Source organism: Panthera uncia, assembly GCF_023721935.1.
Source record: "Panthera uncia isolate 11264 chromosome C1 unlocalized genomic scaffold, Puncia_PCG_1.0 HiC_scaffold_3, whole genome shotgun sequence".
Classification (NCBI taxonomy): domain Eukaryota; kingdom Metazoa; phylum Chordata; class Mammalia; order Carnivora; family Felidae; genus Panthera; species Panthera uncia.
The window spans coordinates 56,580,414-56,599,170 of NW_026057584.1; the positions used below are offsets into that span (position 1 = coordinate 56,580,414).

Consider the following 18,757-nt stretch of genomic DNA (forward strand, 5'->3'; position numbering starts at 1 on the left):
TGCTGATATAAAAACAAAATGTTGTAGGGCACCTGGGTGGCTCGCTAGGTTAAACATCCAACTCTTGATTTTAGCACAGGTCACAATCTCACAGTTGGTGAGATGGAGCCCTGCACTGGGAGCTGTGCAGATACCATGGAGCCTGCCTGGGATTCTCTGTCCCCCGACCTCTCTCTCTCTCGCTCTCTGCTCCTCCCCCACTCATGTTCGTTCTCTCTTTCAAAATAAATAGTTTTTAAAAATGTAAACATGCCTGTTTTGATAATACTTTGAAGATGCTTAGAAATGGATTCCATGGAACCCATAAAACTACTTTCCCAGATCATACTATAAATTAATGCTACTGCTAGAATGAAGTTATTAATAAACCTAAATAATTAAGCACCCACATGTCCACAAAGATAAATGAAATATTGAAAGTCTTCTTTTTTTTATCCCTTATATAGTTTACTGAGCTTCTAAATAAAGAACAGAACAGATATTATACTGATTTCAAAAGATTAATAATTACAGTATGATGAAATTAACTGATATGCTTAAAATATAGAAAGGCATTGGTGAAGTAATAAGGTCATTCAGAAAGATGGTATAGGCTTACTAAAAATAAAGATACTTTGGACAACATGCTGTCCAAAATGGCAATAGGATAACATTACCAATGGAACATCCTCAGAGGCTCTCGGGCAATGAAAGTAGTAACAACAATTATCATGTACTGAACATTACTATGTACCACCCTATACTAAGTGCTTAATATATATTATAAAACATATTATCCCCTTTTACAAATAAGGAAACTGTGGCCTGGGACAGTCTGCCCAAAATCACAGAACGAGAGCGACAGCTGAGCTTAGAACTCATTTCTGTCTTACTCCAATGGCCCAGTTCCTAACCTTTATATTCTACTACCCAACAGAGCTTCAATTTCCTCATCTATAAAACAAGAATAATATCTATCAGACAGGATCAGAAGTGCCTAGGAGGCTCAGTCAGTTAAGTGTACAATTTCAGGGCAGGTCATGAATCTCCCGGTTTTTGAGTTTGAGCCCTGCATCAGGCTCTCGGCTATCCATTGCAGAGCCTACTTAGGATCTTCTACGTCCCTCTCTCTCTCTCTCTCAAAAATAAAATAAACATTAAAAAAAATTTTTTTAAACAGGATCAAATTGTTAATATTAGCAATTATGTATATCAATCATCTAGAACAGTGGCTCAAAAAAGGATGCTTACAGTGTGTCAGATACAAGGTTAAGCATTATTATTTTCTCATCATCTTTAAAATTTTCTTAATTAAAATTAAAATTGAAACCATCTTGCAAACAAAAAACCTGAGACTTAAAAAGGCAAGTAATTTACCCAAGGTCACATTTAGTGAGTAGCCAGGTCTGACTTATTCCAAAGTCCACCACAAGTGTAAAAACAAGGTGAAAGAAGTGACTGACTGATGAAGCATCTGGTTGGTTCAGTCCATGGAGCGTGTGACTCTTGATCTTGGGGTCTTAAATTTGAGCTCCACTTTAGGGGTAGAGATTACTTAAAAATGAAATCTTAAAAAAAAAAAAAAAAAAGAAGTGATTGACACTGTGGGAGATTTCTGCTGCTTAGGGCTCAGCACCTCTCTCCTTTTGTGTGTATGATGGGTCTGCGGAGCCCTAAAGCCTGGAGCCACTCCTAGTACAGGGATAAGCAAGAGTCCGGTCTGTCTATCACAGTACTCAATCCTCTTTGGCTCCAAATGGGCTCACACAACCCAAATGGGGATACTCAGCCCTCCCCTATGATGTATTGGAAAAATCTTGCCATAAAACAAACAAACAAAACAACAACAACAAAAAGCAAATAAGTATTGAAAATACACAGTTCCAAAAGATTTTGAAAATGATTCAATATCCAGGACTATTTCTATCCCTCTTCCAAGGTTCTAAATCTAGCATATCATCACCTAGAGATCCAAGCTATAATTCAAAAATTAAAAATTAAAAAAAATTAAAATTCAAAATTATAATTTACCCTTCCTTTCCATATTATTAAGTAATAAATAAGAACAATTCAAAATCCTCTTCCACTTTAGGAAATTTATCCAAATAAACTACTCAGGAGATACACAAATATGTCTATGAAAGCACTATTGACATCACAGAAAAATCATATGTGATGATTTTATCCTAAAGCCAGTGATGGCTTTAGGATACATCAACTTGACTAGACTGAACCACATTTGCCAGAATTCTCTTTCTACTGATTAGGATAAGCTACAAGGGACATTTTCTAGCAGACCCTGGGAAAACAAAAGAGAAGAGCCATTTTGTAGCATATAAACTCCTTCTCTGTTAGCCATGTGCTGCTGTGAAGGGATTTTGCAGATATAAATAAAATCCCTAATCAGTTAACTTTACATTAATCAAAAGGGGGATCGGGATGCCTGGGTGGCTCAGTCGGTTAAGCATCCGACTTCAGCTCAGGTCATTATCTTGCGGTCTGTGGGTTCCAGCCCGCAGTGCTAACAGCCCAGAGCCTGGAGCCTGCTTTGGATTCTGTGTCTCTTTCTGCCCCACCCCCCACCCATGCTTGTATCTCTCTATCTCTCAAAAATGAATAAATGTTTAAAAAAAAATTTTTTTTTAAAAAAAGGGAGGGATCATCTTGGGGTGTGCCTGATTTAATCAGCTGAAGTCTTTAAAGAGAGGGCCTATGAGCTCACACACTGCAAGCAGCACCTGCTGCACGTACCCTTTCTTCCTCCTGGATCTCCCATTCCTGGCTACCTGCCTTGTGAACACAGTCCTTGGCTGGCCTACCCCCACCACAGCATAAGCCAATTCCATGTATGTGTCCATGCATGTGTGTGTAGACATACAGATATAAAGCTAGAGCTAGAGCCAAAGGTAGAGCTAGAGATCAAAATCCTATAGCTTCTGCTTCTCTGGTTGAACTAATACAACACCCTAAATACCCACCAAAATAAGACTGGATAAGTTATGATTTCTTCATTACAATGAAATGCTATGTAACCACAGAAAACGATGATGAATAATTCAATTTGCAGACATGGAAACAGATCTCAATGATATGGCAAAACAGGTTCCAAAAAAATATGTACATTCGATAATTTGTTTCATTTGTTTTTTAATTTAGGGGCAGAGAAGAAGATAGCTCTGCTCACCAAAGTTTTAATGATGAGGGTGAAACTTTAAAGTCTTAACCTGGTGTTACGATTTTAGGTGATTTTTACTTTATTCTTCATATTATTTCATTGTCTACAAGGCCAGGTATCATAATTATTATCAGACAAAAAGGAAAAAAAACCAAACAGTTCTCATTTGACAAGAAAAAACATAAGATAGATTTATAGGTTAAAATGTGCCCAGAGTCTTAAGGGACAAACGAGTTACAAAAGCAAAGTGGGCATTTCAAGCAGAGGACAACATGTGCCAAAGATGAACTCTAAAACAGTTTAGAAAGGTGAGAATTTAAGAGTGACAAGAGATGAGGCTTACTTATGACAGGTCTTATACACTTCACTCCACCTGCGAACAATACGGAACTAATGAAGATGTTAAAACAAGAGTCGCATTTGCATTTTAAGAAAATAATGGTAGGGCGCCTGGGTGGCTCAGTCATTTATGCGTCCCACTTCTGCTCAGGTCACGATCTCGAAGTTCGGGGGGCAGGGTGGGGTTCAAGCCCCACGTCGGGCTCTGGGCTGACAGCTCAGACCCTGGAGCCTGCTTCAGATTCTGTGTCTCCCTCTCTCTCTGTCCCTCCCCCCCACCAAAACTAAATAAACATTCAAAAAAATTTTTTTTAATAATAAGGCTCTCGGGGCGCCTGGGTGGCTCAGTCGGTTAAGCGTCCGACTTCGGCTCAGGTCATGATCTCGCGGTCCATGAGTTCAAGCCCCGCCTCGGGCTCTGTGCTGACAGCTCAGAGCCTGGAGCTTGTTTCAGATTCTGTGTCTCCCTCTCTCTCTGACCCTCCCCCGTTCATGCTCTGTCTCTCTCTGTCTCAAAAATAAATAAACGTTAAAAAAAAATTTTTTTTAAATAATAAAAAAAAATAATAAGGCTCTCAAGAATATCACAGATAGATGCAAGATGCCTTTCAATGTTTCTGAAAGAAATGTCAGTGTGTCGACTCACATCCACTGAAAGGAAGAAGAATAAGCACACTGTTAACAAAGCTCTCAGCTGCAAGAACAGATTCACAACTATTTATTCTATTTATAATAGAACTATATAGATATGTACCTCTAATCTCCTGAGATTGATCTCTTCTGAGAAAACCATATTATTGCCAGAAATAGAAAACTCTGAATAGTTGTTGGATTGGAGTCACACTTAAAAGTCACTTACAAGGCAAACATAGGGTTTCATATAAATTGTTTATTTTGGCCACCCTTATTTCACTGCTCGTCCAGATACAATCTTTTAAATTTTTTTAATTATATTGTTTAAACCACACAAGTAAAATATTCTCATTATAACAATTCAAACAATTCAGAAATGTAGCTCCTCCCCCTCCACCAACTCCCTACACTTATTACTCTGAAATTACAAGTTAAAATTAGTTGAATATTCTATTTTTCTGTGCTTACATAAACATATACATGTTTATATAGGGTTTATTTAACAACAATGCGGTTCATACAATATATATATTATACTATAACTTGTTTTTATTTAAGATAATCATAAATTTCAAGCCGATATATTTAACAGATGTATCTCTTGATCTCTAGTATTTGTAATAATGTGGGCATACCGTAATTTGGCATATATTTAGTACATTTCTGGTTTTTTGCTATTAAAATTAATGCTATAATGCATATTGCTTTAAACAATAGTCCTTATATTTTTATCAAATAAATTCCCTGAAAAGTTTCTGGATCAAAGGACGATATTTTAATAAACACTGCTATATTAAGTTCCCAAAAAGTAGTAATAATTTATAGACTCACCAATAGTTTGAGGGTAGATGTTTTCCCCATGCCTTTGTCAGTACTAGAAATTATCATACTCATTTTTGTGCATCTGACCAGCTGGAAAACTATCTACTTTCATTGACAGAGAGCATTTATTCATATGTTCATTGTCCATCTGCATTTCCTGTTTGTGAACTGCCTGTTCCTATCCTTTACCCTGGATTCTGCTGATATTTTCATTAATCTGTAGAAACGTATGTCTTTTATCATATAAAGCTTTTTAAATTTTTCTGCAATCAAATCTGCCAATTTTCTCTCCCAAGGATTCTGGATCCTGTGTGTCCTTAGGCTTCCTCTGCTACCCAAGATTATTGAAAATTACCACCTATATTTTCTAATTATTTTATTACAATTTGGTTCTTGTTCTTATTTTACATTTAAATCTTTAATTCATTTGGAATTTATTCTTGTGGTGTTATGACTTAGGAACTGGCCCAACACCATTTATTGAATTTTCCATCTTTAAATGCCTCCTTCTAGGGTAATAGAGCATTACAAACAGCTAAGATGACAGACAGATTACAATTCCTAGAAATTCTTAAATTTTACTGACACAAAAGTCCAAACTCATTAAGTTTACTAAAAGACATTTATCATTTTTTTTCTTTAGAAGAAATCACACATTGGAATACATGCATACAGTATACCATTATCAGCATACAATATGAAATGGTTGATTTTTTTTAACATTGCAGAAATGGAAATTGAATCAGTGATCTAACTTTTTTTTTTTTTTAACATAAGCGGTAAAAAGAGAAATAATCATTGTTTGAAATCTTAAGATTATTCACTGACTCGGGTCACAAATTCTACTAAGCACCAACTAACAGGTGTTCAGGATACAATGGGGGACAAAACAAATAGATCCCTATTTTCATGAAGCTTTTAATCTAGTGAGGGCTTCCCTCTCTGCCAGAAAACAATGTATTTAAGTGAAAAAGAAAAAAAGAAACGTATGTTCACACAAATGCAATGCAATGAAAACCACTTTACAAATTTTAGGACACATTCAGTACTTTCCATTTCCAAGACACGACTTCATTTTAAATGTACCTATTTATCCTGGTAACTGTCTCTTTACTCATGTTGAAAATACTTCTGGGAAATTAAGATTAACTGCATTTAAAGATTATCCCATCAATACATACCTACAATACCTGTGTCTAGTCTCCTCACTTCCTCAACAATATTTAATTTCTTCCACTACAGTAAGAACCTCGAAAACAGAAAACATAAATCTATTTTATTTACATCAGCTACATTCAGTCCATCAAATCAAAGGTGTTTCTAAAAAATATATGTAGATTGACTTTTCGACGAATCCTGCAGACCTAGCAGATGGCAATATCGTGGTGCTGGGAGAGAAAGCAAGATCTTCGGTAGCCCCTCAACAACATTAGGTAACAAGGGCAACTCATTAGTGACAATCACTTTAAACTTCAGGTCCGACGACGGAGGCCAACCTCACTCTCAGACTGAATGAAGCCTTACAAGACCTGGCCCCTGTAGCCACGCCCCCTCATGCCAACCCACGACATCCTTCACGCACCCCAACCCCTCTTGACCTAACCGGAGGGGAACCAAAGTACGCCCACGAGAAGGAAGGCGGTATTCCCGCCCCTGCTAGGTGACCTTGGCCAAGTGTCCCCCCTCAGTTTTCTCATCTGTGAAACGAGGCTGGTACTCCGTGCCCGCCTCTATCCCCAGGCCTGGGTTCTGCATCTAATGCCGCAAGGTTGAGGCAAAGCTGCAGCCCTAACCCGCACGCTGCTCCCAGCGACTGCCCTGCGCCGCCCCCGCCTCCACCCGCAGCCCAGGGCCACGCGCGCTACCTGCGATCTGCGAGACGAAGGCTTCCGCCACTAGAGACATGTCGGCTGGGCGGTCCTGCGCCCGCAGTTCCTGGTCCCCACGGCCCTCGGCGTCCTCTCCTACAACCCCGGCGTCTCCTAGCTGCTACCAGTCCCGACCCGGCTGAGGCTCAGACTCGCGCAGCCCACCCTGGCGGCGGCGGAGGCGGCGAGGACCCCAAGGTTACCGCCAGGCCCGACCAGGAACTTCCGGCGCAGCTGACAGTGGCGCGAGAGCGCTTCCGCCGGCGCCACTCCGCCCCCCTCCCCCCGCGCGCCTGGTTTCCTAATGCAAATCTCCCCGCCGCAGCCAAGCGCTCCATGGACCTGGGTGCGTGGTTGCCGACCGCGGAAAAGGGGAATCCGGAAAAGGGGATCCCGGATGTTTTCAGTATCCTTTCTGTAAACGAGAATTTTGTAAGCAAGTAAAGTTTTTAAGCACGCCATACCAGGCACTTTAAAAAAGGTATTAACAGCATTCTGTTTCATGTCAGCTCAACAACCCAGTAAGCCGGTATTGTGATAGCCATTTTAAGGGTAAGGAAACAGAGAGTTTAAACTGCCTGCTCAGGGAGTATGCCACGTTAACTTTCCTCTGTTCCACTATACTGCTAGGTTGATAAGTCCATGGACAGACATTAGTGTTTATTCTTTTATTCAAACATGCTTGCTAGAGAGGAGGCTAGACTAACACCTAAGCTGAGACAGTTTGTCCATCAACTTTATTACCCGAAATGAAGCTCATCTTGCAGACTAAGATACTCTAGTTTCACACACTTCTCCTTTTTGGAGGTGGGTGAGAGGGGCAGAAAGAGGAGGAGACATTAAATCCATAAGTGACTTTCTATACAGTTTATACAAAGCTATACAATTAAGGAAAAATCAGAATATGTTACAGATTTAGAGGCATAAAGTATTACAAGTGAAACTGACTTTAGAGATCATCTGGTAAGCCAAAGCCCCCTTTCACTGATGAGAAACTCATAACAGATCACCACAAACTAAATGGCTTAAAACAATTTTATTCTCTCCCAATTTTAGAGGCTAGATGTCCAAAGTCAGCGTGTACAGAGGGCCATGCTTTCTCTCAATACTCCAGGAAAAATCCTTTCCTACCTCATTGTAGCTTCTAGGGGGTGCCAGCAATCTTTGATCTTCCTTGGCTTATAGACACATCACTCAAATCTCTGCCTTCATCACATGGCAGAGTATGTTCATGTCCAAATTTCCCTCTTCTTATAAATCCACCAGTCCTTGGATTAGCGTCTACCCTAATCCAGTATAGCCTCATATTAACTTCTGCAAAGACTCTATTTCCAAATAAGCTCACATTCACAGGTGCCAGGCGGTAGAAACTTGAACATACTGGGTTTTTTCTTCTTTTGGGGAGTGGGGGGGGGGGACACAATTCTACCCACTGCACTAAATAATAAGTATTTTAAGGATAAGTCATCAATTTGCATCACCTCTGAAACTAGGAAACTTGTTAAACTAAGTTTAAACATACCCAAAAACGTAAATGAACATAAACCCAGCCATGTTTGAAGACACAGTATCTTCTCATTGGCCGAGACTCAGAGTTGACGAGGGGCTGAAATCACAGGTTTTTCTGGTTTGTGCTACGGGAGATAACATTGATAGTAAAGAATATACTATGCCCATGGGTGTAATGACCAGGAGAAATTAACTGTTCCAGGTAGTGGGTGTCCATTGAAAGAAAAACTTTCAATTCCTGTCTGTTTCTCTGCACAGTGAAGTAGTTTAACTTGTAAAAGTGAAGACCTGTCACCTATTCAAGTTCTATTACCACATTTTGTTTGTCCCTTTTTAAAAGCAGGAATAAAAATTTTGGCTACGTTTTTTTTGTTAATGTTTTATTTATTTTTTTGAGAGAGGGTGAATGCAGGAAGGGGCAGAGAGAGAAGGGGACAGAGTATCTGAAGCGGGCTCTGCATTGACAGGCTGACGGCAGCAAGCCAGATGTGGGACTCCAACTCATAAACCATGAGATCATGACCTGAGCCAAAGTCAGACACTCAACCGACTGAGCCACCCAGATGCCCCTTTTGACTACTTTTTGACACATGCAGATTTCTTTAAGATTTCTCCGTGACATAGAGATTGTGTGGAAGCCTGAACCAAAGTCCTTAGTATTGGACCAGGGAATCAAAAATCCAACAAGTCCCAAAGGCAAAGGTGAGCCCCAAAATGGAAGGAGAATGGCAAGAGCCAGAGACTGGACATACATGCAAAAGAGCAAGATTAAAGGTAAAGGAGAATGCACCCACAAAATTTCTTTAGGTGTCTATGGCTTGATGCATAGATGAACTGGACTGGCTCAAAGATACTGAGTTGAGACTGACACGAATCCTGTTCTAGCAAGCTTTTGAGAAAGAAACATGGATCTGCTGGGGGCACTGTCTATATTCAACTCTTTCATCATTGTAGTCGGGGAAACAGACTCATCAGCGCCATATGGATTCACTTTTTCTCCCTGACTGATGGTTCTTTTGCTTCCCACACAGGCTAATTTAGACTGGAAAGAATCTATAATGTGGGAGGTCTTTATTACTAAAAATTAGATCCAATAAAATGCAGATGTCCTGACAGTATCCACAAACAAGCTGTCTTTGAATAAATAACCAACTGGAGAAAATGTATTTATGCATCTGTATCAGAACAACTGGCAGATTTAAAACTGAGGATCTGTTTAAGATCACAATTAAGGAAAATACAAGAAAACAAGCCACTGGAATTTTTAAGGATGAGATGATAAAACAAAAGTGCTAGGGAATCCATATGTTACTAAAAGGATAATCACACAATTATTTAACATAAAATATTAATGCATGCTATTAACATTGTTTGCCCTAATAAAATCACTTTTCTTGCAAAACTGTTCCATCATGAGAATATTTTCCTGTCTCTAATCTAGATTTTACATTACTGTATTAAATAGGAAATATACAGCTGTCATGATGAATATATACTTTATTAACATTAAAATACTAAGGCATTTTATCTGCATTTCATTTTTCTCTGACAGAATGTTAATATTTTAAATGTAAATATCTTCTTTCTTGACAAATGGCTGCAAGATAAAATTTTGGCTGAGATTCCTTCAAGATTATACTACTTATTTGACAATGATATAATAAATTCATGCCTTTTATTCAAATTAGACAATCCTCCCACCCTCACCAACAGAAATAATCGTGGATAATTCTATCAATCCAAATAAAGTGTAAATGCAATTAAAAACACTAAGGTAACCATGTTGTGCCCCAGAACGTTTTGGTTCATCTGTTAACAGTTTTTACTTCCTTAAAAATAATAGAGGGGCACCTGGTGGCTCAGTTGGTTAAGCATCAACTTCAGCTCAGGTCATAATTTCGCCATTCGTGAGCTTGAACCCCATGTCCGTCTCTGCTCTGACGGGGATGATCCTCTGTCTTCATCTTTCTCTGCCCTTCCCCCATGCTCACTTGCACTCCCTGTCTCAAAAATAAATAAATATTAAAAAAATAAAAATAACAGAACTGTAGACAACTACAAGCAATCTAATATATCAGGTTTGCAAAGATATTTTTTAAAGGGTACAGAAATGTGTCAGCCATTCATCCTTACATCTCTCAACTCTTCTTTCATCCATTTTGTTTAATTCCTAAGAAACCATGATCGATCCAGAACTAAGTTCTTACCATTTTCTCACTTTCTGATCCCACCCTCTTGTATTTTAGGCTAGCACACCCTCAAATGAACTACAGGCACATTGACTACAACGCTACCCTTTGGGAAATAACTACATTATTGATTACAGTGGGCCTAGATACTTCAAATATTAACCAGTTTTCCATAGAAATTAAAATGATAGATTTCTGCCTAATTTGGCAGAATATGTGTGTTGTCTCATTTTCATAGCTTTATGTTTTTATTGGGATCTGAGTCTTTTAACCGTATCTAGTGGTGCTTTTCACTGGCAGTTGATGTCTTATCTACCATTGTAGGAACTGAATTAGTTAGGACTCTCCTGGTTGCAAGTTATAAAGACACAATTAAGCCTAGCTAAGCAAGTTTAAGTCATAGCGGTAGAAAGTACACCAGAGTAATTCACAAAACTGAATGAAGCGCTCTAGGGACCAAGGTATCAGCTCTGTGTCTCTCTTTGCACTTCTCATATCTGTTCAGTGTTACTCTCTTTAGCCGAAGGCACACCTTCTCCCAGCTGGCAGGAAAAACAGTTGCCCAGATAGCGCCAATCTCACATCTTCTTACGTTGGCAGCCCCAACTTCCATAAATTAATGATCCCGGGGAAGAATTACAATCGCTTGGATGTTGTCACCTCTGAACGAAATACTTTGACCAAGCGGATGGGTTCCACGATAGACCAAGCAAAGGAGGAATAGAATCTGTTACAAAGGAAAATGATGGAAAAGACACCAGGCAACCAATGCCATATACCACAGGCCACAAAGAAGAATCAAGCGTGCCATAGTGAGGCTACCACTTGTTTTAAAACTACAAAGGTCACTGAAGCTCTTTAATGTTTTTCATTTCCATAAAGGGGGTCATAAAATGTCATGAAGCCTTGACTACAGCCCCTAGAGTTGGGAAGGGGAGAGAAATTCGGATGACTGTGTTAACTAAGAGGAAAAGCTGAGGATGTCTTCAACAGAATTTTTACGTTTATTATTTACGTAGATACTATATTATTATATATATTATGGAAGTAGTTACTTTCACATAAATGTAGTGAGCGAACAACCTTAAATCACTGTAGCAGTAAACTTGCAGGTTTTTTTTTTTAATTTATTTATTTTTGAGAGAGAGAGAGAGAGAGAGAGAGAGAAAGAACAAGTTGGGGAGGGGCAGAGAGAGAGGGAGAAAGAGAGAAGCAGGCTCTGCATTGCCAACCCTGAGCCCAGTGCAGGGCTCACAACCTGAGCCAAAGTTGGACACTTAACCCACTGAGCCACCCCGGTGCCCCAGCTTGCAGGTTTTCAAAACAAAAAAGAAAAACCACTGTACACAATGGTCTCATCCCATTGTGTATATATTGTCCTTCCAGAGCTGGCTAACAAGGACATATACTTTCTGAAGCTGTAAATAATATGTGTGAACATAACAACATGGAGAATATGAATGATGCTATGTTAAGTAAAAAAGGCAGAATTTAAAAACTACTTTATGGGGCGCCTGGGTGGCTCGGTCAGGTAAGCATCTCACTCTTGATTTCACCTCGGGTCATGATCTCACAGCTTTATGAGTTCCAGCCCCGCGTCTGGCTCTGTGCTGACAGCTCAGAGACAGGAGCCTGCTTCAGATTCTGTGTCTCCCTCTCTCTCTCTCTCTCTCTGCCCCTCCCTCCACTCATGCTCGCTCTCTCTCTCTCTCTCTCTCTCTCTCTCAAAAATAAATAAACGTTGGGGCGCCTGGGTGGCTCAGTCGGTTAAGCATCCAACTTCAGCTCAGGTCACGATCTCACAGTCCGTGAGTTCGAGCCCCACGTCAGGCTCTGGGCTGATGGCTCAGAGCCTGGAGCCTGCTTCCAATTCTGTGTCTCCCTCTCTCTCTGCCCCTCCCCATTCATGCTCTGTCTCTTTCTGTCTCAAAAATAAATAAACGTTAAAAAAAAGAAATAATAAAAAAATAAATAAATAAATAAATAAATAAATAAATAAACGTTAAAAATTTTTAATAAAAAAATATGGAGATCAAAAATTCTGGAAAGCACTAATCCAAATTAAGTAAGTTTCTTTATTATAGGACTTCTTAGAACTACAAACATGCTCCTAAGAATTATGAGCTTCCATAATACAGAACGGTATGCAGATTTCTACACTTTTTTTTTTTTCCAACTAACCAAAATTCCCTTAACCAATCTCTCCAAAAGAATTTCTCAAGATGAGATGCATCTCGGAACACACTTTGGCATTTTGGAGCACTCTGTACACCCGTTTCCTTCGCCTCCTCTCTGCCCTCCAAGTCAAACACAGAATCTAGGAATTTTATTTCTATTTTACAGGAAACAGATCTTTCTAACTTTGGAAGATTGCCAAAGAGTACTGCTAGTGTTGTCACTAACATGCTACTGAACAGCATACTGAAAGCCACTCTAAAGCAGGCTCCTAGAGCTGGAGACAGTGGAGTGCTGAGGAGGAGAGCGGCTCTGTTGAGGGCAGGGGAGAGAACAAGGAGCCATTTGAGTCAAGAGGCCCAGGAGTTTCTGGAAACTCACAAGGAATCTGGCAGCACAGTTCCCAAGAGGTCTGACCCAGGAGGATCAGAAAAACTCTGTGGTTCTCAGAGGCAAATCCCCAACCCTGGGAGTCCAGAAGCTGCAGGCTCTTTCCAGAAGGGAGAAGTTCCTGCCAAGGCCCTTCCAGACTAAGCCTGTAGGTGAGTAACAACATGGCAGGCGGGGTGGGGACAAGGCTGAATGGGATTCTATGTCTCAAACAGAAAACATCCTGAACATTCCAAACATTCCAAATGAACTTTTTAATTGAAAAATTTCAATGAAGTCACTCCTCAAGAAATATTTTGTCAGCACAGGAGAAAATGACTTCTCAATAAAATTTTGGAAGAAATTATAATGACAGTGAGAGATAGATAGCAAAGAGTTGGATGGATTTATCATAAATCTGTTCATTGAGATGTTGCATTCATTTAAACAGAAGTCATATTGTGTGCAAAAAAAAATCTTTTGCATGTTTTTTTAAATTTTATTTTTTATTTTTTTTATTTACATCCAAATTAGTTAGCATATAGTGCAACAATGATTTCAGGAGTAGATACCTTAGTGCCCCTTCCCCATTTATCCCATCCCCCCTTCCACAACCCCTCCCGTAACCCTCTGTTTGTTCTCCATATCTATGAGTCTCTTCTGTTTTGTCCCCCTCCCTGTTTTTATATTATTTTTTTCCTTCCCTTACATTCATCTGTTTTGTCTCTTAAAGTCCTCATATGAGTGAAGTCATATGATTTTTGTCTTTCTCTGACTGACTAATTTCACTTAGCATAATACCCTCCAGTTCCATCCACATAGTTGCAAATGGCAAGATTTCATTCTTTTTGATTGCCGATTACTACTCCATTGTATATATATATATATACATACATATACTCCATTGTATATATATATATATATATATATATATATATATACATGTATATCTTTCCATACTTTGGCTATTGTTGATAGTGCTGCTATAAATATGGGGGTGCATGTGTCCCTTCGAAACAGTATACCTGTATCCCTTGGATAAATGCCTAGTAGTGCAATTGCTGGGTCATAGGGTAGTTCTATTTTTAGTTTTTTGAGGAACCTCCATACGGTTTTCCAGAGTGGCTGCACCAGCTTGCATTCCCACCAATAATACAAAAGAGATCCTCTTTCTCCGCATCCTCACCAACATCTGTTGTTGCCTGAGTTGTTAATGTTAGCCATTCTGACAGGTGTGAGGTGGTATCTCATTGTGGTTTTGATTTTTGTTTCCCTGATGAGGAGTGATGTTGAGCATTTTTTCATGTGTCAGTTGGCCATCTGGATGTCTTCTTTGGAGAAGTGTCTATTCATGTCTTTTGCTCATTTCTTCACTGGATTATTTGTTTTTTGGGTATTGAGTTTGATAAGTTCTTTATAGATTTTGGATACTAACCCTTTATCTGATATGTCACTTGCAAATATCTTCTCCCATTCCATCAGTTGCCTTTTAGTTTTGCTGATGGTTTCCTTTGCTGTGCAGAAGCTTTTTATTTTGATGAGGTCCCAATAGTTAATTTTTGATTTTGTTTCCCTTGCCTCTGGAGACGTGTTGAGTAAGAAGTTGCTGCAGGCAAGATCAAAGAGGTTTTTTCCTGCTTTCTCCTCGAGGATTTTGATGGCTTCCTGTCTCACATTTAGGTCTTTCATCCATTTTGAGTTTATTTTATTTTTTTTTTTTAACTATTTTATTTATTTATTTTTTTGGGGGGGACAGAGAGAGACAGAGCATGAACGGGGGAGGGGCAGAGAGAGAGGGAGACACAGAATCGGAAACAGGCTCCAGGCTCCGAGCCATCAGCCCAGAGCCTGACGCGGGGCTCGAACTCACAGACCGCGAGATCGTGACCTGGCTGAAGTCGGACGCTTAACCGACTGCGCCACCCAGGCGCCCCTATGTATATATATATATATATATATATATATACATGTGTGTGTATATATATATGTATGTATATATACACATATATATAAATACAGTCAGCTTTATCAGTGCTTGCCTCATGGAACTTCACCCAGTTTCAGATCCTAAAGTTGCTCCAGTTCTGACCAAGTCTGAACCAAGCCTGGTAGCATATTGGAAGCCCCATTCCTATCATACATAGGGTCTGGAATTAGTCTTGGTATTCTAAGTCTGGTATCCAGGGCACCTATAGTTCATACTCTGACCTGCATCTTCCCTGCTCCCTGTATTCTTCGTGCATGCCTAATTCTTCTGCATTACAGGACTTCTTTCCCAATTTATTTGGTAATCCATTTTTCTCCTAGATATATCTGTCCTAAACTCAAGACCTTTTTTTTAAATGTTTTTAATTTATTTTTGAGAGACAGAGCATGAACAGGGGGGAAGCAGAGGCAGAAGGGGAGAGAGGATCCAAAGCGGGCTCTTCACTGACAGCAGCAAGCCCTATGAGGGGCTTAAACCGTGAGATCATGACCTGAGCTGAAGTGGGATGCTCAATCGACTGAGCCACCCAGGTGCCCCTAACCTCAAGCCCTTTTGACTGGGGTCTTGACAGTCACCCTAGTCCTTGTCAGCAGCTAACCTCGACACCCTCCCACACCATCATTACCCTTACATTCTACCTGACTGCTGGGGTCTTGCTTCCAACTGGACAGAAATCTCACAGCCACTCTTTTCTCACCATTTGACTTAAATTATCACCACTTCATGGAGATCCCTGCCACAAGGCCTCACCCCAAATATCTGACATTTTTAATATAGGCACTAATCAATTGGGACGAAAGTTCATACCAGTTCGCTGGACATCATGATTTGTAATACTGACAACTCCCAACCATCAATCAGTCTTAGCCCTGCTTATGCCGAAACAGCTCCCCTCTCCCAGAAATCTGCCCAGAATGAGGCCCCAAAATACTTTTTAAAAATTTAACAGCTTGTTCTTTTCTTATGTTCTTAATTTCTTCTATGAAGTAGATAGTTGTAAAAATCAGATATTTTGAATATCTAACCAATTTTCCCATTAATTGAATTTCTTGGGGTCTAATCATGCCATATGATATATTTGCTGACCTTCACTCATAGTAGATTATTTCCTTGTGTAGCCTATAATTTTAATCTGTGAAGCTTTCTGTGGAAATTATTGCAACTATGACTAAAGGCATATCCCTCCAGAAAGGTTTTTCCTTTGCTTCTACCAAGCACTCCAGAAGTAATGCCAGCGTAGCCTAGACCTCATTATTTTTGGTTGATTTCTCCGTGTGGGAGAGCCTCTACAGATAGTGTTAATTCAAGTGACAAATCGGTATGAGGACCTATGGTTACAAATTTAAAGTGGATATGACTTTAGTCCACCCAAAATACAGGTGTAAAGCATCCAGCTCCTGCTTGCCTCCTTGTGTTGGTTGATTTTTGCTAGCTTGCCCTTCCTCTGAAGGCACAACCTTTTGGGGCCTTAGCATTGTGGGGATGTCTAACTTAACACTGGCCCAAGGCCTCTTGTTTTCTTGCATGGGAAATAAACCCAAGGCTCTAGGTTAACAAGACCAATAAACTCTCCAGGGCAATCATAGCATCATCTTCCACCACCCTGTTTTGGTTCTCAACTCAGTCTTCACTTTGGTGTATGGGGATGTTTTATTTTACCCTGATTTCCAAGTGTTTTATACTGAGAGATGTTTTCACGTTGTTTAATCCACAATTTTTCTGGAAATAGAAGTGTCAGTGGTGCCTTTTTTTACAATGAAAAATTCAACTGGTTACTCTATCAGTATAATTATATATCATTATATATAATGATATAAATGACTTATATAAACAAAAACTACTTTCAAGAAAAACAAGAGAAGGCCTTACAATGATGTATTTGAGAGAATATCTCACTGTCATTTATATATTTGTTATAAATCAGAAAGCCTAGAAAATAATTTCTGCTCTGTGAAATAACAAAATAGCATTCATTTCCTGTTATCTTTTTGCATGTTCTTTGCATATCCACTGCCACTCTGGGTTAGGCCATTATCTCATGCCAGGATTTATGAAATAGACTCTTAATTAATTTCCACATTTCCAGTCTGTCTCAGCTCCAAATCATGCCACAGATAACCACCAATTAATCTTCCTAAAAATGCTGCTTTTGCAGTAACATTCTTTTTATATATCTCTGATACTTCTCTATTCAGACATTTACCCGCTATACCTCTGTGCCCTTTTTATTCTTGCTTTTGTTCGTAATTTTTCTCTCATCTAGAAGGCCTTTCTTCCTTTTCTCTGTCTTTCTGACTCCTGCCCCACTCTTAATGTTCTGTATAAATCTTCCATCCTGGAAAGTTCTCTTACCTACCCCCCTGGAAGCAATCTTGCCCTCCCTAGTACCCAATTAAGTGAGTAGCATCTGAAATATTCACTTAGCATTTATCATATGGAACAGAGAATCCTCAATTTTCAAACAAGTGTGTTCCAAAAGTATCTTTGTAAATTGGCTGCTTAAAATACTAAGTACAATTTCCCTCAGAAGTTAGATTGTAAATACTGGTTCGATTCTGAAGCTAGCTCTCTGCATTCTATTCAGCCCCTGAGGAAGCTGAACCAAAGTACTAAATAGTAACAATTCAAGAATTTGTGGGTCAAACTTTACACTATCTAGAAAAAGCAAAAGAATGAATATTAATGTATTCCCCCTTTGATAAAGCAATAATTTCCACTATTAGGCCAGTTTCTACTCAATTTAACAAATATTTTATTGGACAATTGCTAAGTGCCAGGTACAGTAGAAATACAGCAATCAAGACAGACATATCCCTTGGCCTCATAACAGTCTCTTATCCCTACCCCTTCATGTATCCAATCTTCCCCCATCTCAACGTGCCCTTCTTCCAGGGCCCAAAGTTTCTGACCCAGCAACTGGGCTGTTGCCATTCACCAGTGTGGGAATTACCAGAGAAAAGATGGCCTTGGTTTTGCTTGCTTTGGAGTTTTTTTGGTGGCTCGCTTTTTATGATAGAAGTGGCAATGAATGTGGTTTCTACTATTGTTATATTTTGTTTGGAGAGAGATGGTGTTTTTAATAACATGGAGGACATTTTATTTTATTTTTCAGTGAATTAATTAATGTGAGAGAAGATTACGTATTCTATTGGAACTTAAAGTTTGGCATGCTGTGGGACATCATGTAGAGATCTACAGAGTGATAAAGAAAGGAAATCCGGTCTTAGAGCTTATGGGGATAAGAAGTGACCTGGACTAGAGATAGAGGTTTAGATTCATCAGTGATTGATTCTCATCATAAGTATGAGTTAGATCATTGTTTTGTAAGTATAGGCTGCTTGAAGGTTTATTTTTTAAAGTGCTAAATTGGCTGTGTGATCTTGTATTTTATTTTGTTTTTTTTTCCCCCGAGGGCATTCTACAACAGCAGCTAGTCTGCTCCCCTAGGGCTAGAACCTTTCCAGTCTAGCTTTATGCCTCATAAAGACTCTCATACTGTACTATATGGATGCAGTAAATATTTGCCGATTGTTCCCCTGTGTCAATGTTAGATTCTGAGACACATCAATAATTTCCCTAGGGTTAATAAAAGTAATTGTAAACAGTTGGATAGTCTGATGTACCACAGGCTGGCTAAATATAGCAATAATAGCTACCACATTTGCTAAAATAACAGCTAAGCTGCTATACACAATTTGGGATTAAAGACTCA

At 39.4% G+C, this 18,757-nt stretch overlaps 1 protein-coding gene across 1 annotated transcript in view; it reads right to left on the reverse strand.

Annotated features, from left to right (window-relative positions):
• MTX2 (metaxin 2) overlaps positions 1-7,053 on the reverse strand; it is a 65,186-nt gene extending 58,133 nt beyond the window's left edge. The window contains exon 1 of the mRNA XM_049615496.1: positions 6,814-7,053. Coding sequence (XP_049471453.1) covers positions 6,814-6,853 — 40 coding nt within the window. The 5' untranslated portion in view covers positions 6,854-7,053. The remainder of the gene's footprint in view (positions 1-6,813) is intronic.
• Between the last annotated feature and the right edge of the window lie 11,704 nt (positions 7,054-18,757).